Here is a 21,204-nt window from a genome sequence, read left to right as displayed (position 1 = left end):
GGAAGTCACTGATTGGTTGAAAAAAGCTAGGGTTTTACGAGTTTTTGGAGGCTTCGGTGTTGTTCACCGTCGAGATCATGCGAAGGAATGCTCCTCAGGCGGAGGATACTATCGCTCACTGCGTCGTCGTTCAGAAACTGCAATTCCGGTAACAACGGCGACGCTATCTCTTCTACATCTCCGTTCTCTACCTTCACGAAACCTTCTTCTTCAATCGCTCCCGGAGATTTCCTCGTTCGCGAATGGAAAGACTGGTTTAAGCAGCGAGATGTGAAACAGAGCCATCAGTTAATCGATCGAATCTTTGATATCCTTCGAGCTCCTTCTAACGATGGAGATGCTCGAGCTTTTTACCTCCACCTCTCCAATCTCCGACTCCGTCTCACTGAGAAATTCGTCCTCGACGTGCTTACACACACTCGTTACGATATCCTCTCATGTCTCAAATTCTTCGATTGGGCTGCTCGTCAGCCTGGATTTCATCACACGCGTGCTACTTTTCATGCTATCTTCAAGATCCTTCGTGGTGCTAAGCTTGTGACTCTTATGATTGACTTCTTGGATCGAAGTGTTGCTTTTGAAGGTTACCGTCATTCTCTTCGTCTCTGTGATGCTCTCGTTGTTGGATATGCCGTCGCTGGTCGTACTGATATAGCTCTTCAGCACTTTGGTAATATGAGATTTCGAGGTTTGGATTTGGATTCTTTTGGGTATCATGTACTGCTGAATGCACTTGTGGAGGAGAAGTGTTTTGATACTGTTGATGTCATCTTCGACCAGATCTCCGTGCGCGGCTTCGTCTGCGCTGTTACGCATTCCATTTTGGTGAAGAAGTTGTGCAAGCAAGGGAAGCTTGATGAGGCTGAAGCTTATCTTCGTGCCTTGCTCCCCAATGATCCTGCTGGATGCGGTTCTGGCTTAGGCATATTGGTTGATGCTCTATGTTCCAAACGAAAATTTCAGGAAGCTACTAAGTTGTTAGACGAGATCAAAGTGCTGGGAACGGTGAATATGGACCGTGCTTATAACATTTGGATTAGGGCGCTTATTGGAGCTGGATTCTTAAACAACACTGTGGATTTCTTGCAAAAGATTAGTCCTTTAGAAGGTTGTGAACTCGAAGTTTTCAGGTATAACTCTATGGTCTTTCAACTTTTGAAGGAGAACGATCTTAATGGTGTGTATGATATCCTGACGGAGATGTTGGTACGTGGAGTTTCGCCTAATAAGAAAACGATGAATGCAGCTTTATGCTTCTTTTGCAAAGCTGGATTTGTAGATGAAGCCCTCGAGTTATACCGGTCAAGGTCAGAAATTGGCTTTGCTCCTACCGCCACGTCTTACAACTATCTGATTCATACCCTTTGTGCCAATGAAAGTGTCGAACAAGCTTACGATGTCTTGAAAGGGGCAATGGACCGAGGGCATTTTCTTGGTGGAAAGACATTTAGTACACTTACCAATGCCTTGTGCTGGAAGGGGAAGCCTGACATGGCAAAGGAGCTGGTTATTGCTGCCGCAGAACGGGACTTGTTGCCTAAACGTATAGCTGGTTGCAAGATTATATCAGCTCTTTGTGATATTGGGAAAGTGGAGGACGCTCTTATGATTAATGAGCTATTCAATAAAAGTGGTGTAGACACCTCCTTCAAAATGTTCACCAGCTTGATATACGGCTCAATCACACTAATGAGGGGAGACATAGCTGCTAAACTTATCATCAGGATGCAGGAAAAGGGCTACACCCCGACCCGTAGTCTCTATCGAAATGTTATTCAATGTGTTTGTGAGATGGAAAGTGGTGAAAAAAACTTTTTTACTACTTTGCTAAAGTTTCAGTTGTCTCTTTGGGAACATAAGGTTCAGGCCTACAACTTATTCATTGAAGGAGCTGGGTTTGCAGGAAAACCAAAACTTGCAAGATTAGTGTATGATATGATGGATAGAGATGGGATCACGCCCACACTAGATTCAAACATTCTCATGCTTCAGAGTTACCTTAAAAATGAGAAAATCGCTGATGCTCTTCACTTTTTCCATGACCTGCGAGAAAAAGGTAAGACCAAGAAAAGACTCTACCAGGTTATGATTGTTGGCCTCTGTAAAGCAAATAGATTGGATGATGCTATGCATTTCTTGGAAGAAATGAAGGGCGAAGGACTACGGCCTAGTATCGAATGTTACGAAGTAAACATACAAAAATTGTGCAACGAAGAAAAGTATGATGAGGCAGTTGGATTAGTCAACGAATTTAGGAAAAGTGGGCGTCGTATTACAGCTTTCATCGGTAATGTCCTTTTGCATAACGCAATGAAGAGCAAAGGGGTGTATGAAGCATGGACACGGATGAGAGATGTAGAAGACAAGATCCCTGAGATGAAGTCACTTGGTGAGTTGATAGGAGTATTTTCGGGACGAATCGATATGGAAATAGAACTGAAGCGGTTAGATGAAGTTATAGTGAAATGCTATCCTCTTGATATGTACACATACAATATGCTGTTGAGAATGATTGTAATGAACCAGGCAGAAGATGCATATGAGATGGTAGAAAGAATAGCACGGAGAGGGTATGAGCCTAATGAGCGGACTGACAGGATCCTTGAACGGGCTGACCGCATACTAGAGGGACGGAATTCAAGGTCAAACTTAGGGAGGAATGATTGGAATAGCAGACAGAGGCAACTTGAATGATGAAAAGTATGTCACGGAGAGGTCAGAGTTGTTACATATAGGGAATAAGGGAAGGATCCTTGAATTGATTTGGATTCAATATCTGTTTTGGATTTGGATCATCAGACAACAGGTGAATGAGAAAGCCAGAGTCTTCTTTTTGAAGCTTTATTAGTACTGAATGTTGCAACTTGCAGGAGCTTTTGTCTCTGGATTGCAAAAGATTGGTGGCTACTATTTTCACAGAAGCTTTTTTTTTCAGTAAAGATGGATGTGTCATTAAAGACACTTAGGGAATTGGGTAGTATCAGCTTCAGATTTCCCATTATGTACACAATTGTTTTGTAGTCTTTCCTAGTAGAAACACACAACTCAGAGAGAGAGATTTCAACAATTTTGTCAAATTCTTCATTTGTTGGTAAGGAAAATTAATGGTGCTTGCCCACCTTGTTTCGGAAATTGGTGTTTGTATTACATATTTACATTTGTTTACAATTACTTTAGTATTTCATCTAATTCGTCTTTATAATAGTATAGATATAAAATATGATAACATCACTCTTTTTGGCTAAAGACAAAAAAAAAAGTAGTAGCATAAACACAAAAGTAATTGAAAAATAAAACAATAGGGGGATTACAAGGATAATTTTAAAGAAGAGAGAGAGAGAGAGGAGATTCGGGATTACATATAATCACACCATTAAACAAAGAAAGAAATGTGTGTACTGTGTACTACAGTTTAACATCATTTGTACTGCATAATTAAAGACCCCCACGTACATACTGACGACATACACCAAACCAGAGAGACTTACATTACATGACTGTTTGTCTGTTTCTATGAAAACATCTGCATTCTTACAAAGAAGAAGAACATTGGAAGAGATGAATCAGGTAATTAAGAAGCTGTAAATCCTGTCTCACAAGTTTTCTTCTTCTCTCCAAAAAACAATAATTTGTTTTTCTCTTCTTCTCTGGCTCGCTCTGGTTCTTATCATTTTCAAATTCTTCTGTACTGCAGATATATACGACCTTTTCTCTTCTAATAACTTGCTGTGTGACCTATGATTCCCTGAACCTCTTTTTATTTTATTTTTAATCTTCAATCATTTTACTAATATTTAAAATTAAAAGTTTTTGTGCAGCTTCATTGCATTGTATTATTTATTACTGCTTCTGTGGTTGACTTTATTAGGCTACCTTCCCTATATATATATATAAACATATCATTGTCATGAATCATGATCATCTTGTTAACTTAATTAGGGTTTAGACTTTAATTAGCAAATTCTGAGTTTCACTAGAACCATCTGTGTAAGAATATGTCTTCTCAGCCGAATCATCAGACTTCAATATCAAGTTTACTTCATGATCGCTTGCATATCCCTCCTGCAGAAACAATCGTTGAGAAACACTCCTCCGCAGAGAAGGACGACACTTGTCAATCACAAAGAAAAAGGAAAGAACCAGTTTTACATGAGGTTGATGGCTCAAGTAGTGGTGCATCAAAGAAACAAGACCATAACGCTAAGGAGCGTTTAAGGAGGATGAGACTTCATGCCTCTTACCTCACTCTCGGCACTCTTCTTCCTGATCATTCTTCTTCTTCCAAGGTTTTCATCATTTTGTTTTTTCACTACAACTTAGGTATGTTCTTGTGGTTGTTTGAGCTATATATAACTTGTCTTGCTGAAATGGCAGAAGAAATGGTCTGCACCGTCTATAATCGATAATGTGATCACTTACATTCCCAAGCTACAGAATGAAGTTGGAGAGCTAACTCTTAGAAAGCAGAAGCTTGTGGAGTTAGAGAGACGGGGTCCTTCCATTCGAGCAATCTCGGTTCTTGAATTGGGGGAATCAGGTTATGAGGCTGTTGTACAGATATGCTTGAAGAAAGAAAACGAAGATGAGTTCTCGAACTTGCTTCATGTAATGGAGCTGCAAGGTTTGAGTGTTTTAAGTGCCTCTACTTCTCAAGTTTGCCGAGAGCAAAGGGTGGTTTGTTACAACTTCCATGTCAAGGTACTGTCTCTCATCTTATCTTCTTCATTTCTCTTTAGACAATGTGTTATAGTAAGTAGAGTCACAATTCTTGGGTATATAAGTTTTAGACATGAACATGAACAAATGTTACCTTTCTTCTCCAACCAATATACAAGGTAGGATTTTGTTAAGCTAAGCATGGGACGATTATGTTAAGATTCTATAAGGTTAGAAATGAATGTATATATAGGACTAATTGATGGTTTATAATTAAGTTCATGATGAACCAGTGGGTTTTCTTAAGATATTGATTCTATTGGTTAATTGGAGAGAGACTGTTTCAACCTCAATAGATCCTGGTTTTGAGAGTGGCATTGTGTATAAAGAGGAATGATTTACATATGTTTTCATGTATTATCGACAGCCGATCAATGGACCAGAAACACTAAACTAAATTCATAAATAGTCTTTAGCAATAGTATGGCACTAACGAGTTGTTTCTTTTTGAACAATTATTAGATATAGTATTTACATATATTTGCGTGTTTTTTTGAGAGAACTAACAATTGCGAAATGTATATGGGAAAGTGTAGATGGATGAGAAGCCATGTGAAGGTGATGACTACATCACAGTGTTAAAGAACAACATCATTTCTTCGCTTCGTGACAACACAAAATGCAAATGAAATATATAGTGAGGTATAGAATCAACAGAATATCTTTGATGATGCATATCACAACTGCCATTCCTCTTCTTGCTCAGATCATGTTTAAATGGTTTCGTGTTTGAAATCATATTTAGATGTAGACGTTATGTCTATCCCCCTATGCAAAACCGCTAGTTATTAGTATGCATCAAGATCACGATTTTGAGTCTCGATGTAAGAAAAGAGGCCAATTTACATGCCCTGGTCTCGGATCCGAGAGGATTATGGACCAAAGGCCCATAGCTTCTTGTAATCCAAAAAGAAATTTATTTGTGATACTAGAAACCCATGTTGGTGATTTAGCTCAGTTTTTCAAGATAAGTTGTTAGAATGCCGAATAATGTTTTGGTCGGTTTCTAAAGATACTATTTTGAACTCGGTTAAGCAATGATTGTTTTAGGAAGACTGTACTAGAGTTCGGTCTCAATAAACCAGTTCGAAGAATATAAGTCGGATCAGCCTGACAATTTCACGAGCCGAGAGAAAGAGACAACATATTCAAGTATGACAACACATGGCACCGGAAAAATGCCGAGTTTGTCAGGCCAACCTTTGCAGTTTGCTAGAAATAAGTTGAGCATTGGACTATAGAGAGGCACATGATTCAATAGAGAGAGTAGTCCTGTACATACTACCTCAACATTTATATTTCATTTCAACTCTTAAATGAATGTAATAAAGGGTTTGAATGTACGTTACCAGCGTAGCGGACTAAACTATCATTGGTCTAAACTAATCTATTTTGGGGTAGACAAGACGCTGTCACAGACCAAATTTATGTAAAAGCGGTTTGTAGTTGGTTCGCACCACTACAGACTATATGAATGTTAAAACAAAAGAGATGGATTTGCCGGTCCCAACTACCGCAACAATTCCAATCCAAAGTATCTCATAACTAAAGATTGAGATCCTTGCATTAACAAATAGCAACAGTTAGTATCTCTGAATGGATTATGTATGATTATAATCGGACAAAAAGAACACTAACTTGTACAAAAAAACAACCGTGTACGTTAGAGTCGAAGCGTCACACAATGACATTGACCATTTTACCCTTCTTGTTGTTATTTCAGCAATTCCAATTTCCCCGACGCCTTTAAATGACATCGACCCCGAAAAGTAAATAAAGGAGAAGAGTCAAACCTGAGAATCTCTCTAAGAAGTAGAAGGAAGACGATGAAGAAGCGAACGATGTACGCATGGGGATCGGCGATTGTAATCTTCATAGTTCTTATGATCGTCACTCCCACCATCCCTCAATCTCAGGCTTACCACAATTTCGCCGATCAACGCTCCTTCTTCGGTATAGTTCTTCACTCTTCTCTTCTTCATAATCCCCTTTTGAATTTTAGGGTTATGATCTTACAAATCCATTCTCAGGGATTCCGAATGCTTTAAACGTCATCTCCAACTTCCCTTTCCTCATCATCGGCCTTATCGGTCTCATCCTCTGCTTTTACCCAGAAGATTACTTCAGATTTAGGTGCGTAATTTATATACTTCTTCTTTGTGAAATCAAAATCCAATTTAGTTAAAATCTGTTGTGTGTATTGAAACAGTTTGCGAGGTGAGAAAATAGGATGGACTTGCTTTTACGTTGGTGTGGCTTCTGTTGCTTTTGGATCTTCTTACTATCATCTTCACCCAAACGATGCTACTCTCCTCTGGGATCGTCTTCCCGTAAGCTCTTACTCTTTCTCTTCTCTGTTTGCTTTGTCTTGTTTTTGATTGCTTTTTATTTATATAGATGACTATTGCTTTCACATCAATCATGGCTATATTTGTAATCGAGAGGATTGATGAGCATAAGGGTACTTACTCCATTGTTCCTTTGCTTCTTGCTGGTCTTGTTAGCATTTTGTATTGGAGGTAAAGTCAATCCTTAAACTTTTAAGTGGTTTTAACTATACAATGTTGAGATAGAGTAAGCTCACATGAGGCTGTGATTGCAGGTTTTTTGATGACCTTAGGCCATATGCTTTAGTCCAGTTTGTTCCTTGCATTGTCATTCCGTTGATGGCTATTTTATTGCCTCCAATGTATACTCATTCTACGTATTGGCTTTGGGCTGCAGGTTAGTGCTCAGTGTTGTGTTGAAAGATCTTCAGTTTGCTCTGCATTCGAAGTTTTGTTACTTCTGGTTCTTATTCTAGGTTCAATTGGCTGAAATTGCAGGATTTTATCTCTTAGCCAAGGTGGAAGAAGCTGCGGATAAGCCTATATATAGCTGGACACATCATATTATTAGTGGGCACTCTCTGAAGCATTTGTGTGCCGCTATGGTCCCCGTCTTCCTTACCCTCATGCTTGCGAAAAGAACCGTTCAAACTGAGAGGTACATTCTTATTCTCATGTATATGAAACGACCCGACGTGGCATACCCATATTCTTGTCTCATTGTTTTATCTCATTTTGCTAAACACAGGATTAGCTTGTATAAGACATGGAAGATATCATGGACGAGGAGTAGAGAGAAGGGACCCGAGGAAGATAGGTTTGAGTATAGCTACTCCAACGTTGCAGTCGAAGAGACTCGGTAGATTATTTTGGTACAATGTAAGATCATCTTTTACTTTTGATAGTTGTGTTTTAAGATTATTGGCTTATAGAATTAGATATAGGTGGTAGAGGTTGATAATCCAGTTGGGTACTAATGTTACACCTTTTTCGTTAATACTCGAGCTGTAATCTTATCAAAATGCTACACTCTACCATTCATAATGCCCCTTTGTTTTCTTATGGAATGTCTGTCGTCTTTGATGTTATCTCTTGTGACTTAAGTTATTGAGATTGGTGAGACTCGATGTTCTTATTATCAACTTAAACCAAATCTACAGACCAAATCAGAGACAAGTTTGCCTAATTGACCATGAAACCATTGGAACACTTTTCTTAACACAAGTGTTTTCAGGATAGGCCGTTAAGTCTTCTAATAACAGAGACGACGCCTTGAATCCCTAACTTGCCATCTCCATTAGCCACCATTCCAGTGAACAACTGCTTGCTCAAAGCAGCACCAGGCATTGCTGCCTCTGCCGCCATTCCCAAATCTTTCACCATATACTCTGCAAACCCAGTCGCCTTATAATCCCTCATCACCATCATCTCCCCAAACAGCCGCATAACCGCCGATCCAGCTGCACCGTCCTTCACCGCCTCAAGCCATTTCACTGTATCTAAACCCGCCTTCTCCGCAAACACAATCCCTTCAGCAAGTCCAACCAGGTTGCTTGCAGCAGCGATCTGATTCCCGATCTTGCAGCTTTGCCCACTCCCTGCCCCTCCCATATAACTTACAGTCCCCATATTCTTCATCACCGGGGACAACCACTCCACGATCTCAGAATCTCCGCCGGCGAAAATCCCTAATGTCCCCTCGCGTGCCCCAGCGTCTCCACCTGATACCGGCGCATCTACCGCCCAACAATTCCTCTTACTCGCCTCCGCGTGTATTTCACGCGCCAATTCCGGCTTGCTACTAGTCATGTCCACTGTTACACCACCGGGTTTAAGACCAGAGAGTACACCATCTTCACCGAGAAGCAACGATCGGACATCGTTAGAGTTTCCAACAATCGTGAACACAACGTCGCTCATCTCCGCTAACTCTTTGGGGCTATTGGCTATGCGAGCTCCTTTGGTTCGCAGATCTTTTGATTTCCGGAGATCGCGAGCGTAGACGGTGACCAAGTAGCCTGCGGCGATAATATGAGAAACCATGGCCGATCCCATTATCCCGATGCCAATCCATCCTATTCGAGTCTTGAAGGATCGATGGGTTTCGGATATGATGTCTCCATTTCTACGTTTCCACAGAACGAATGAAGAATTTATGTGAGAGACGACGACGATCGGTTTAAAAAAAAAAAAAGTAAGCTTTACTAGGAACAAATTCTCAGGGGCTCCTCAAGCTCCAAATTTTGTCTCAAATACTCCTCAATGGTAAAAAGACAAAATTACCCTTAATGAGGGTTGATTTCGGGTGATAAAGGTTAAATACAATTAAATCGGTAAATGTTCAACGAAAAACACAATAGCTCAGTGGTTGCGAGCTCCATGCGCACGCACGCGCCCCCAGGGTTCGAATCCTTTTATACGGGTTGTAACTGGTACAACTAGGGAATATTCGGGTACAACTAGGTTGTGGTACAACTAAGGTATGGTACAACTAGGAGGTGGTACAACTAGGTGGTACAACTAAGGTCTGGTACAACTAGGTGGTACAACTAGGTGGTACAACTAAGGTCTGGTACAACTAAGAGAGTACAACTAGGAGGTGGTACAACTGGTATCCTAGTTGTACCACGTATACCTAGTAAAGGGGTAGTTTCGTCCTTTTATTAAAAGGAGGAGAGTATGTGGATTAGAGGAGAGTATGTAGATTAATTCTTTGACTCTGAGGAGCAATTGAGATTAGTCTCCGCTTTACTACTTCACTCAATTTTTGTTTATTTTAGTTATTTTATTCAATTTGGTTTTTGATATAGATGACTATCGCATTCACATCAATCATGGCTATATTTGTAAACGAAAGGATTGATGAGCATAAAGGGTACTTACTCCATTGTCCCTTTGTTTATTGCTGGTCTTGTTAGCATTTTGTATTGGAGGTAAAGTCAATCCTTAAACTTTCAAGTGGTTTTAGTGATACAATCTTGAGATAGAGTAGGCTGACATGAGGCTGTAATTGAAGGTTTTTCGATGACCTTAGACCATATGCTCTAGTCCAGTTTGTTCCTTGCATTGTCATTCCGTTGATGGCTATTCTTTTACGTCCAATGTATACACATTCCACTTATTGGCTTTGGGCTGCGGGTTAGTGCTTGGTGTCATGTTGATATCTTCAGTTTGCTTTGCATCTGAAGCTTCGTGACCTGTAGTGCTTCTTCTAGATTTCATTTGGCTGAATTGCAGGATTCTATTTCTTAGCCAAGGTTGAAGAAGCTGCGGATAAGCCTATATATAGCTGGACTCATAACGAGAGGTACATTCTCGTATCTATGTGAAATGAGCGAACATGAAAGACCCATATTCTTGACTTATGCTTTACCCCATTTTGTTAAACTCAGAATTAGTTTGTATAAGACATGTAAGATATCATGGACTAGGAGTAGCTGGACTCATAACGAGAGATACATTCTCGTATCTATGTGAAATGAGCGAACATGAAAGACCCATATTCTTGACTTATGCTTTACCCCATTTTGTTAAACTCAGAATTAGTTTGTATAAAACATGTAAGATATCATGGACTAGGAGTAGAGCGCAGGGATCCGAGGAAGAAAGGTTTGAGTATAGCTACTCCAACGTTGCAGTTGAAGAGACTCGGTAGGGTATTTTGGTGACTCGTATAATGTAAGACCTTTGATAGTCGTGTTTAAGATTATTGGTTAACAGGAATGACTTATAGGAGGTAGAGGTTGGTAATGTTACACCATTCATAGTGCCTTTTGTTTCTTATCGGTTATGTTTGTCATTCTTTGATGGTATTTCTTGTGTAAACTGTAGTTCTCGAGATTGGTGAGACTCCATGTTCTTATTAGCAACTTTGGTTCAAGAAGCAAACATACTGACCAAATGGAAAACAAGTTTGCCTAGTTAACAACACTAGTGTTATCAGGATATGCCGTTAAGTCTCCTGATAACAGAGACGACGCCTTGAAATCCCAACTTCCCATCTCCATTTGCCACCATTGCAGAGAACAACTGCTTGTTCAAAGCAGTTCCAGGCATCGCCGTTGCCGCGTCCGCCGCCATTCCCAAATCTTTCACCATGTACTCCGCAAACCCCGTCGCCTTATAATCCCTCTCCGTCATCATCCCCCCAAAAAGCCGCATAACCGCAGATCCAGCAGCACCGTCCTTCACCGCATCAAGCCATTTCACCGGATCTAAACCCGCCTTCTCAGCAAACACAATCCCTTCAGCTAGTCCCACCATGTTGCTTCCTACACAAATCTGATTCCCAATCTTACAGCTCTGTCCACTCCCTGCTTCTCCCATATACCTCACAATTCCCATCGTTTTCATCACCGGAGACAACCACTCCACAATCTCGGAATCTCCGCCGGCGAAAATCGTTAGCCTCCCCTCACGTGCTCCAGCATCTCCACCCGATACCGGCGCATCCACCGCCCAGCAATTCCTCCTCCTCGCCTCCGCGTGTATCTCACGCGCCAATCCCGGCTTGCTACTAGTCATATCCACGGTTACTCCACCGGGTTTAAGACCAGCGAGTACACCATCGTCACCGAGAAGCAGCGATCGGACATCGTTAGAGTTTCCAACAATCGTGAACACAACGTCGCTCATCTCCGCTAACTCTTTGGGGCTATTGGCTACGCGAGCTCCTTTGGTTTGCAGATCCTTTGATTTCCGGAGATCGCGAGCGTAGACGGTGACTGAATAGCCTGCGGCGAGGATATGAGAGACCATGGCTGATCCCATTATCCCGATCCCAATCCATCCAATTCGAGTCTTGGATGGATCGATGAGTTTCGGATATGGACTCTCCATTTCAGCGATTCCAGAGAACGAATGAAGAAATTTGTGAGAGACGACGACGACGATCGGAAAACAAAAACAGTAAGCTCTTCACTCAACTTTTATTTATTTTTTTCTCCCTGGATTTTAGTTATTTTATTTACATATTTTTTTTTAATCTGGTCTTCCTCTTCCAATTACAATTTTTACACATGGAGTTGGTGAGACAGAGGTAAAGCTTAGAAACAGAGACCAAAGTCACTCAACAGACACGTAATGTTCATTTCCCATGAAATCATGCAAACTCTCATATAGGTCACGAGCCCTGAATTTCATCCTTGTTTTGGACACCTTTCACATGCTTACCTTGTGATGCAACAAACTTTGTTTTTTCATTTCCTTTATGCTAAACACTATAATCAACATTTGCCACAAAAACACAACTCTCTCTCATGATCATCTTGCTTCTCTCTTTTCTCATTTTTGGATTCTAGAATATGGAATCGAGCTTTCATTTCATCAATCAAGCTCTCCTTATCACTCAGACTTTTATGACCTTTCCCCATTTCCTGGCAGCATCGGCCTGTGTTCTCATAGCGGTTTTTGGTTACTATTTCTTTAAACCAAGATGTATTATATACCTCATTGATTTCTCATGTTATCAACCTCCTGACTTCTTGCGAGCTCCAGTCTCTAATTTCATTGAGCATCTTACGATTTCCGGTGTTTTTGATCAAGAAAGTCTTGATCTCCAGCAAAAGATTTTAGAGCGGTCAGGTATTAGTGATGACGCGAGCGTGCCTGCGACAGTCCATGAGATTCCACCAAACGCTTCTCTCTCTGCAGCTAGAGAAGAAACTCATGAGATCCTCTTCGCTATTGTTGAAGACCTTTTCTCAAAGCATGAGATAGATCCTAAGAGTATTGACATCCTTGTGTCTAACTGCAGCCTATTCTGTCCTTCTCCATCCATAACCTCTATGATCATAAACAGGTTTGGCATGAGGAGCAACGTAAAGAGCTTCAGCTTGAGCGGAATGGGCTGCAGTGCCGGGATTCTTTCGGTTAATCTTGTGAAAGATCTTATGAAGATTCATGGTGACTCTTTGGCCCTAGTGTTGAGTATGGAAGCTGTGAGTCCAAATGGTTACAGAGGGAAGTGTAAGTCAATGCTCATTGCTAACACTATCTTCAGAATGGGTGGGGCTGCGATTCTTCTTTCCAATAGGAAGCAAGATTCGCATAAGGCGAAATACAAACTCCAGCACATTATCAGAACTCATGTCGGTTCAGACACAGAATCCTACGAGAGTGTAATGCAGCAAGTTGATGAAGAAGGAAAAGTGGGAGTAGCATTGTCCAAGCAGCTTGTGAGGGTGGCATCAAAGGCCTTAAAGATCAACGTGGTGGAGTTAGGCCCTCGGGTCCTACCTTATTCAGAGCAGCTCAAATACATAATCTCATTCATCAAAAGAAAATGGGGAATGCACAAGGAGATATACACACCCAACTTTAAGAAAGCTTTTGAGCATTTCTGTATACATGCCGGAGGAAGGGCAATAATCGAGGGCGTGGAGAAGCATCTGAAGCTGGAAAAGGAAGACGTAGAAGCTTCAAGGTCAACTCTGTACCGTTATGGGAACACATCTTCGTCTTCACTGTGGTATGAGCTGCAATACCTGGAAGCAAAAGGTAGAATGAAAAAGGGAGATAAAGTATGGCAGATCGGATTTGGAAGTGGCTTTAAAGCAAACAGTGCTGTCTGGAAATGCATTTCTGAGATCGATTCAAGAGACAGGAATGCATGGTCTGATCGAATCCATTTGTATCCGGTCTGTGGAGATGCTTCAAGTGCATTGAGGACAGAGCTCCTTTCTTGACATTGATTCGCTGCTCCATAGAATAGTTTATACATTCCTTCGTATTCTCTCTGGTTTGCTCTTAAGCTGATTCATGCATTGTAGGAAAAACTTTCCACATTTTCAGATTCTTCAAGAGCTGTTTCTTTTGGATCTCTCCTCTTAGAAATGTTTTGTTATTGCAATCTGAAATAGGCTTTAGTACATACCCTTCACAAGATTTAGTATATGCAACTGTTTCACTTCCTATAATTGCCAATTTAACACTAAAAACAAGTCCTGAAACACTAAGTTAAGAAGTAAGAACCTTAAATCCAAACTTTTCTAAGTGCTAAAGATTAACATTCTGCATTTTGCAAACTACTTCAGCTTCTATTCTTGTGCCCAGCTCGGTTTCCATATGTTCAATCAAACCCTGCAGCCTTCTGCATGATCCCGATAAAGCTTCTGATGAAAAATTCTCGAAACTCTTAACACCAGTCTCAATCTCACCAATAGTTTCCCATATTTTCTCCACTGTTTGTTTCATGAGACCAAACTCTTGTGGCGGATAAACGCAGGCTCCAAGCTCATCAATCTGTACTCCAATGCCTTGACACAACTTCAGTAACTTCTCAAGAGAGTCCACAAACTCACTATTATCATTTGGATTCTCCAGCTTGATCATGCCTGTGAAAGCACGGATAAGCTCTTTTATAACCACGAGCGTCTCAGACACAATATCTACTACCATTTTAGCAACTTCAAATTCTTCAGGAGACAAGTCATCGCCTAAACCATCATCATCTTCATCTGAGTTTTGAGTCTCGCTTTCCAGGTTTTCAGAAGCATCATGCTCGGGTGAAGAACAAGCTGGCTTCAGTTCTTTCATCTCCCTAAGAACATCCTTCATGGAAACAGCTACATGTGCCATCGCCCTTCCAATCGCTTTGATGTTTGTTTCAGGCACCTTCTTTAAATTGGAGCATGCTTCCCACACTGCTCCAGCAAGCTGCGGAATCGACGGCTTCCTTCCATTCCCATATGATCCCTCTGTTTCCAAGTTACAGAAACACCACAAAATTCATACACAGTTGAGTAATCTTCTTAATCAACAAGCAGAAAACCATTGAGTCTTCTTACCGTATAGGGACACAGAACCCTGCAACAATCTGAAGCTAGAATCAACAATTTGCTTCGCAGAGGCGTGTATGGATGAAGAAAGTGTAGTCCCGGCACCAACCATGCTTCCATGACAATGCAGCAAAAATCCTTGAAGCACGTTGAAGTATGCCTCCATAGTCTCCTTTAGTGCTTCAGATTTTGGAGGTTCTCCAGTCCATAGCATTCCCACTAATGAAATTAATAAAAAAAAAAAAAAAAAGAATTGAAGAATTTGTTTTTCTATAACAAAAAGACAGCAACTGGCAAAAGAACAAAACCTATAGTAGCTTGTTTGGAGAGATGATCAGAAATCTGAAGGACATCGTTCCAGCTTACTTTGTCTTGTGTCGGAGACGGAACTTGCTCAAACAACTGCAAAAAATCACCAAAACCGTCACCAAAATTCAAATTCCATCACCAACAAACAAATTAAAAAAAAAAAAACCTGGAGAGTATCATTGATGGTATTGTGATAACTAGTAAGGATTTGATTCAATTCGTCTCTCTTTGGTTTCGCCATCTCCGTCTTCCTTCACCTCTCGACGCCTCAAGTCGTAAATCCTTTAAGTTGTAATTTCCTACGTTAGGGTTTTTTTGACTCTGCAACACTTTCGTGTTTCTTCAATTTCGTTTATGTAAAGAGGGCCGTTTCTTCACGTCTCTTTCTACAATATTATTTATTCCTAAAATACCCTTCATATATATAGGATTTTAATCTAATCGGCCCCTTCTCCTTGAAAGATTTTCTACTTAGCTCCCGTTATAAATTTCTTTTATTTATTTATTTATTTTAAATCAAATATTTAGTAAAAGACAATAAAATCTAAGCTTTTAGACATAATTACAGACCCAACCTAAGTTTGGATTTCTATCCACATATATTGGATCTCACTGTTGGATCTTTTAATCCCAAATCCTCAAAATCGACGTCTGAATCCCTAACATTAATTTTTTTTTCTCTCTTGAAGAACGACGAACTTGAAGAACCCACCAAATCCCTCCGTCGTTCTTCTCTCGGAGCTCTACTCTACTCTCGTCGCCGGCAAACCTCCTCTTCTTCCCTATTCTCTTCTTTTTTCGATCTTCATTCTTCTTTCTTCTCGTTGGAAATCCACCGTGAGAAATCCAAATTCATGTTCGTCCGTGTCCTCTCTTTGTAAGCTACGAATTCTCCATTCTCGTTCGTTCTTTTGTTTGATTTATATTTTGGATGGATTGAGTTGGGTTTTGTTTTGTGAAAGTGATGGATTTTCAGATTTGAATTTGTCCTTGTTTTCGGATATTGAATGTTCGAATATGAATTTGGCCCAAATTTTAAACTTGAATTTATCTCTATTTTTGGGTTTGAATTTTTCCCTTAGATAATGTGTTTAAATGTGTTTCGGATTTCGGATTCGGATTTGAAATGTGTTGAAAACAAACTTTATCTCTTATAATTATGTAGATAGATAATGAGATTGTGTGAATTTGTGTTTGGATTGCTTATTTATCTCTTTTTATTTAGATGATGAGTGAGAGTATGCAAAACAAAGATTTAAGCAATGTTCTAAGAAGAAATGTTAGTTGGCACCGAAAAGGATAGTTAAGCCTTCAATTCATGTCAACGAACCGTATACGAAAGAAAAGATGAAGATGGAGATCGAAGGAGAAGAAGAAGGTCTCTTGGTGGTTTTAGATATATTGTATGGTTTTTGATACCACTGTGTTGGTGTTTTGGCTTTAGGTACAAATGTTCGAATTGTGTTTTGGTTTCTAAGGTTATGTATGAATCTAAGTGTTTAGGTACAACTGATACGAACATGTACAACTATGTATCTGGGTTTATAAATCTAAGTGTTTAGGTACAATTGTTCGGATGTGTTTTAGTTTCTAAGGTTATGTATGAAGCTAATTGTTTAGGTACAACTGGTACGATCATGTACAACTATGTTTCTGGGTTTATGTTTTTTGGTTAAAAAACCTATCTAATTATGTATGTATCTTTGAATCTGAATCTTAATATTTTTATGTATGAAGCTATGTATTGAATATAATCTAAGAGTTTTGAACCAAAAAAAAAATCTGACAAATATGTAGGTTGTAAGGGCTTTTATTAAAAAAAACAGTTAAATATCTGAAAATATCTGAAAGAATCTAAAGATATCTCAAAATATCTAAAAAAATCTGACAAATAGCTTACCTGGCGCCGTTATTTTGAAAAAAATAATTAAAAATAGCACAAATTTGTTCATAGTTGTACAGTTGTACCCGGTTGCACATTTTTGCTCATAGTTGTGCAATATAGAGAATTTAGTAAATCTAGTTGTTATCAACTCTAGTTTAATTTTTGTGGGTGGAACCGATTGTATTGCCTCATAAAAATACCATTACTTTATATCTGTGTATTTATATTTACCAAAATACAAGTATTTCAAAAATTTATAAAATTTTAGTTCAAAACTACAAAGTAACCCTGAAGTATAAGGTTGTTAGTGTATGAATGTGGGATTTTATGTAAGAATTTCATTATTTTAGAAAATTTTGAAATTTTTTGTCAAAAACTTGTTGTGTAGTTTCATTACCATCGTGTATGCATTTTTTTAGGTTTTTCAATTTGGTTTTAATTTTTCATATTATAAAATTGGTTAAGGCAATAGACCTTAGTTGTATCTGTTGTACTTAGTTGTACCAAGACTGAACAACTTAATTTGCACAGCTACGACAATATCGTTTCTTAAATTATCCTAATAAATAGCACTCATAAAACTTAGTTGTACAACACAGAACATATAAGTTTCATAAACAAAACCAATACAAACAATATCGTTTTTTAAATTATCCTAATAAATAGCACTCATAAATCAACCTTGGTCACCCGCATCGTCTCCATCAACGTCACCATCATTGGTAAACCACTCGCCCAAACCGCTCGATCCATGCGACCTCTTCTTACGTCCTCTTCCTCTATGTTCTCCAACGGAGATGAATCTTGTTTCTTGTCTTCTTCCTTGTTTTACCTCATAATCCGGAGGATAGGCAAACAGTTGCATTATCTCCTCAGGAAGAACCCATTGACTATTATGGAGAACCGGATAGTCCCTCTTTCGATTTATTCATAAGAAAAGAATGCACTTCTTCATCTTCTCCATTAGAAATCCAATGTACATCTTCTCTGATACTTGTATAGTATCCGTCATAAGCAAAGGGTATGACTGAATTCCTTTTCATTGTCCCTGAAAAAGAAAGAGAGAAAAAACGGCCTATAATTTCACAACTTCCGTAGCAGACCATCAACATAGTTGTACACATTTGTCCCAGTTGCACCAAACTTAGGGTTTCCGTAAATATTCTACTTAGTTGTACACAGTGGTTCCAGTTGTCCCAAATCTGCAAGTCTTGTAGGGTTTAATATCGTAAAAGGTGAGATATTTAGTAGGTTTGTATTTTTAATGAGAGAAGAGAGAGAAAGTTTTTGATTGGTTGAATAAAAAATATGTTGGTATTAAATTAAATGTAGAATTAAAGGGATAAGGGGTAGAATTGGTTTATGAAAAAATTGGGAAAGAGAGGGGTTTTCCAAAAATTGATTTCCCCAAAGGGGTTGGAGAGATTTAAATCCATATATATTTGCCTCCAGTTTTAAATTCCTCCTACTCAATTTGGTGAATATAAAACGCCATAACAAACAAAGAAGATGCAAAAGGCCCAAAACTAGAGAATATCATATCATGTCTATCGAAAGAAAGAAGAGGCCAAAACTCATGTGCACGTACATGTGAACAATGAATTCCTCATTTACTATACTTGAAAACAACAAGACCAAACATCGAACTAATAAAAACACAACATTTAATGGATTAATGGTGATGGAACCTCTTTGATTTAGCTGATCTATTCATATACTTCACTTTCTTTCTCTTCATATTCATCACCCATCACTCTTTCTCTAGCCTTTCTCGCCTGCCCATATCATTCAATACATATCAATAAACATCACTTTTCACTTTCCTAAACCCACTAGCCAATTTAATTGACCATAATGAAAATCCAACCTATTAAAGAACATCACTTTCACTTCACTAACCTGTTTTTTCCAGTTGGTAAGGATGACGATAAGACCGAGCAAAACAGCTTGTACAAAGGATCCAACTGTGATCCCAATCCAGAGTCCTCTTCCTATCATTTTAAACCCAAAAGCTAATATTATAGCAGTTGGTATCCCAAAGAGATAGTATGCTGCTAGGTTTACGTAAGCCCCAATATCTTGCCTCCCTGATCCTCTAGCCACACCTGTTTCAATAAACACATTTTATAACCCTTAACTTCATTGAAATAGATCTCTTTATGACTTAAAACATTATAGAAGGTGGTCATCTAACCGGAGAGAACTGCGTGAAGGGCATCGAATATGACCGATAAAGAAACCAGTGGAGCCATTGTTTTTACATAATCTACAACTTCAGTTTCAGAGCTGAATAGGTAACCAAATACATTTCTTGCACCAAAGACTATTGCACCCACCATTATTGATTCTACACTTGTTATAACCATCACTGTGTAAACCGCCTTTCGAGCTTGTTTCGGGTTGCCAGCTCCTAACTCGTTTGCAACTCTTGTACTGCAACGACAACAACAAAGAGGCGGTTTCAGGTTTTAGATAGATAGCTACCAATTTTCAAAATCGAAAATAAAATAGACGGAAATTACCTTGCTGCTGCGCCGAGACTCTCTGGGATTTGGTACAAGGAGGCTTGTGTTGAAAGACTGTTAAAACAAGAATGAAAGCAACTGATTTGTATGATAATATTCCATTTCAAAACCAAGTCTTTTGAAGATTAAAGGAAACATACCAGACTGAGAGAACAGAGGCTTCTAGCTTCGGATTTGGTAAAATCCCAGAGAGCAGGACCAAAAATTCGAATGACCACCACTCGAGGCTAATCCAACAACACCAAAGAGATTCATGTCAAGAACTCTATGACTAAACCAAAAGAGGCATGAAGAAAAGTAGATATACCAAATCATAGACGCAGATGGGATTCCAAACCGGAAAAACTCTCCCATTCCTTCAAACAAACTCATGGAGATAGTTGCACGGCTCTTGCTACAGCTGGAAGAAAACGTCATGTATAATCCAAGAACAATCACGTTTAGCCAGTAAGAAACACCGATCGCAATAGCTGCACCGACGCTCCCAAGACCAAACTTAAAGACCAAGCTCCAACAGAGGACAACGTGGACACAGAGAGAAGAGACTGAGCTCATAATCAAAGGCAAAATCAGACTCTGCGCTTGGAAAAACCGAACAAGAGGCTGCAAAATAGCGTAACCAAAGAGCGCGGGTATGAGCCAAGTCGCAAACTTTCCTGCTTGTTGAGCAACCATAGGATCTTGTCCAATCAGAGAAAGTATATCACCCATGTAACTCCATAGCACAGACAGAGGAATACACACAAGAAATAAAGAGACAATCCCTGTGTAAGTATGAACACCAAGCTTCTCGAATTGCTTAGCTCCATTAGCTTGACCACACAAAGTCTCCAATGCACTAGCCAATCCAAACTGTGTGATCAATCACAGTCACACTTTAGAATCTCAAACTAATCAAAGAAAAGAGAAAGATCAAGAAAGAGACATACGACGACGCTGAAACCGGTGACGCTGCAGAAAGAAACAGCAATGGCGGTGCTAGAGAGGAAAAGCTCACCGAGATGACCAACCATCATAATCGATATCACCTGAAGAACATACATAGACGAGTTCACAGCAATCATCGGACCGGCGATGTAACCAAGCCTCTTCATTTCCCGCAAAAACCCATCTTTCTTGTTTACTTCTTCTCCGTGGCTCACAACAAGCAAGCCCTTCTCCGCCGAATCCATTCTCTCTGCTTCTTCTTCTTCTTCTTCCCTGAGATCTGTTTCAATCGGAATCTTTCTCCGAATCAATCCAATACTCTTTTTATACTAATATTTTATGATTATCTTCTCTGTGGAATTTAGCGGCGTGTCGTATTTTGATTCTACACCTCGAGATACAGATACATGCGTCGTCCTTTCTCATTCAGCCGCCATAAATTCTCTCTTCTAATGGCTCATTGATTATAGCAAATTAAGAAAAGTCTTTGTTAAAAAAACAAAAAAAAACTTCATATGCAAATCGTGTTGAAATATTAAAATCTTAACTTTTTAATTAGTTAAGCGGTCTGTTACAAAATCAATTAATTTCATTGTTGATTCTATTTGAATATGTTCTTGTGTTACTTCCTCATCAAGGTATCAACTGAATAAATAAATAAAAATTTAATTATATGTTGTTGTGCACCAATCAAATTTTAATCTTCAAATCCATTTTTTTTCAATTTCATAACCTAA

The 21,204-nt window shown here is 39.3% G+C and overlaps 8 protein-coding genes and 1 long non-coding RNA gene across 14 annotated transcripts; 5 read left to right on the top strand and 4 right to left on the bottom strand.

Moving 5' to 3' along the window:
• The first annotated feature begins 11 nt into the window (after window positions 1-11).
• Window positions 12-3,176, top strand: LOC9323419 (pentatricopeptide repeat-containing protein At1g71210). The gene has a single exon (XM_002888780.2). It carries the CDS (start codon window positions 88-90, stop codon window positions 2,692-2,694), a length of 2,607 nt encoding a protein of 868 aa, XP_002888826.1. The 5' UTR covers window positions 12-87; the 3' UTR covers window positions 2,695-3,176.
• Window positions 3,177-3,333: 157 nt separating this feature from the next.
• LOC9324888 (transcription factor bHLH160) lies at window positions 3,334-6,194 on the top strand. 2 transcript variants are annotated; one of them, XM_002888779.2, is made up of 3 exons: window positions 3,334-4,286; window positions 4,375-4,698; window positions 5,253-6,194. In XM_002888779.2, the coding sequence occupies exons 1-3, from the start codon at window positions 3,996-3,998 to the stop codon at window positions 5,343-5,345; spliced, it is 708 nt and encodes a 235-aa protein (XP_002888825.1). In that variant the 5' UTR covers window positions 3,334-3,995; the 3' UTR covers window positions 5,346-6,194. The 2 variants fall into 2 exon arrangements, with proteins under 2 accessions (XP_002888825.1, XP_020889945.1); XM_021034286.1 differs by having other exon boundaries at window positions 4,375-5,334.
• Window positions 6,195-6,459: 265 nt separating this feature from the next.
• LOC9323418 lies at window positions 6,460-10,791 on the top strand. 3 transcript variants are annotated; one of them, XM_021034284.1, is made up of 7 exons: window positions 6,460-6,669; window positions 6,747-6,849; window positions 6,926-7,046; window positions 7,114-7,235; window positions 10,060-10,181; window positions 10,281-10,350; window positions 10,584-10,791. In XM_021034284.1, the coding sequence occupies exons 1-7, from the start codon at window positions 6,543-6,545 to the stop codon at window positions 10,696-10,698; spliced, it is 780 nt and encodes a 259-aa protein (XP_020889943.1). In that variant the 5' UTR covers window positions 6,460-6,542; the 3' UTR covers window positions 10,699-10,791. The 3 variants fall into 3 exon arrangements, with proteins under 3 accessions (XP_020889943.1, XP_020889944.1, XP_020889942.1); XM_021034285.1 differs by lacking the exon at window positions 10,584-10,791 and adding an exon at window positions 10,436-10,569 and having other exon boundaries at window positions 6,461-6,669; XM_021034283.1 differs by lacking the exons at window positions 10,060-10,181; window positions 10,281-10,350; window positions 10,584-10,791 and adding exons at window positions 7,319-7,440; window positions 7,542-7,701; window positions 7,792-8,105 and having other exon boundaries at window positions 6,467-6,669.
• On the bottom strand, window positions 8,157-9,181 carry LOC110230712 (probable 3-hydroxyisobutyrate dehydrogenase-like 3, mitochondrial). The gene is given in 2 exon segments (XM_021034282.1): window positions 8,157-9,133; window positions 9,136-9,181. Coding segments are annotated over 2 exon segments (891 nt in total). The 5' UTR covers window positions 9,167-9,181; the 3' UTR covers window positions 8,157-8,273.
• Window positions 10,792-10,874: 83 nt separating the features above from the next.
• LOC9324887 (probable 3-hydroxyisobutyrate dehydrogenase-like 2, mitochondrial) lies at window positions 10,875-11,938 on the bottom strand. The gene has a single exon (XM_002887307.2). The coding sequence runs from the start codon at window positions 11,880-11,882 to the stop codon at window positions 10,983-10,985; it is 900 nt and encodes a 299-aa protein (XP_002887353.1). The 5' UTR covers window positions 11,883-11,938; the 3' UTR covers window positions 10,875-10,982.
• On the top strand, window positions 11,853-13,861 carry LOC9323417 (3-ketoacyl-CoA synthase 7). Its single transcript, XM_002888777.2, has 2 exons — window positions 11,853-11,951; window positions 12,068-13,861. Exon 2 carries the CDS (start codon window positions 12,347-12,349, stop codon window positions 13,727-13,729), a length of 1,383 nt encoding a protein of 460 aa, XP_002888823.1. The 5' UTR covers window positions 11,853-11,951; window positions 12,068-12,346; the 3' UTR covers window positions 13,730-13,861.
• A 9-nt stretch (window positions 13,862-13,870) lies between these two features.
• LOC9323416 lies at window positions 13,871-15,466 on the bottom strand. Its single transcript, XM_002887306.2, has 4 exons — window positions 15,297-15,466; window positions 15,130-15,223; window positions 14,831-15,040; window positions 13,871-14,740 (listed from the first exon to the last, which is right to left on the bottom strand). The coding sequence occupies exons 1-4, from the start codon at window positions 15,369-15,371 to the stop codon at window positions 14,040-14,042; spliced, it is 1,080 nt and encodes a 359-aa protein (XP_002887352.1). The 5' UTR covers window positions 15,372-15,466; the 3' UTR covers window positions 13,871-14,039.
• A 104-nt stretch (window positions 15,467-15,570) lies between these two features.
• On the top strand, window positions 15,571-16,866 carry LOC110230713. The gene is made up of 2 exons (XR_002333891.1): window positions 15,571-16,007; window positions 16,356-16,866. It is a non-coding gene; the product is annotated as an uncharacterized LOC110230713 (long non-coding RNA).
• Window positions 16,867-17,600: 734 nt separating this feature from the next.
• On the bottom strand, window positions 17,601-21,152 carry LOC9323415 (protein DETOXIFICATION 14). Of its 3 annotated transcripts, XR_002334090.1 has the most exons (9): window positions 20,470-21,152; window positions 19,848-20,392; window positions 19,681-19,767; window positions 19,538-19,594; window positions 19,210-19,448; window positions 18,915-19,120; window positions 18,704-18,790; window positions 17,963-18,063; window positions 17,601-17,847 (listed from the first exon to the last, which is right to left on the bottom strand). XR_002334090.1 is itself a non-coding variant. In XM_021035485.1 (8 exons), the coding sequence occupies exons 1-7, from the start codon at window positions 20,710-20,712 to the stop codon at window positions 18,722-18,724; spliced, it is 1,446 nt and encodes a 481-aa protein (XP_020891144.1). In that variant the 5' UTR covers window positions 20,713-21,152; the 3' UTR covers window positions 17,601-18,063; window positions 18,704-18,721. The 3 variants fall into 3 exon arrangements, 2 of the variants coding, with proteins under 2 accessions (XP_020891144.1, XP_020891143.1); XM_021035485.1 differs by having other exon boundaries at window positions 17,601-18,063; XM_021035484.1 differs by lacking the exons at window positions 17,601-17,847; window positions 17,963-18,063 and having other exon boundaries at window positions 18,526-18,790.
• Window positions 21,153-21,204: the final 52 nt, after the last annotated feature.

The sequence above is a fragment of the Arabidopsis lyrata genome (assembly GCF_000004255.2).
Source record: "Arabidopsis lyrata subsp. lyrata unplaced genomic scaffold ARALYscaffold_2, whole genome shotgun sequence".
Classification (NCBI taxonomy): Eukaryota; Viridiplantae; Streptophyta; class Magnoliopsida; order Brassicales; family Brassicaceae; genus Arabidopsis; species Arabidopsis lyrata.
This window is presented reverse-complemented; position numbering and strand designations above follow the sequence as displayed.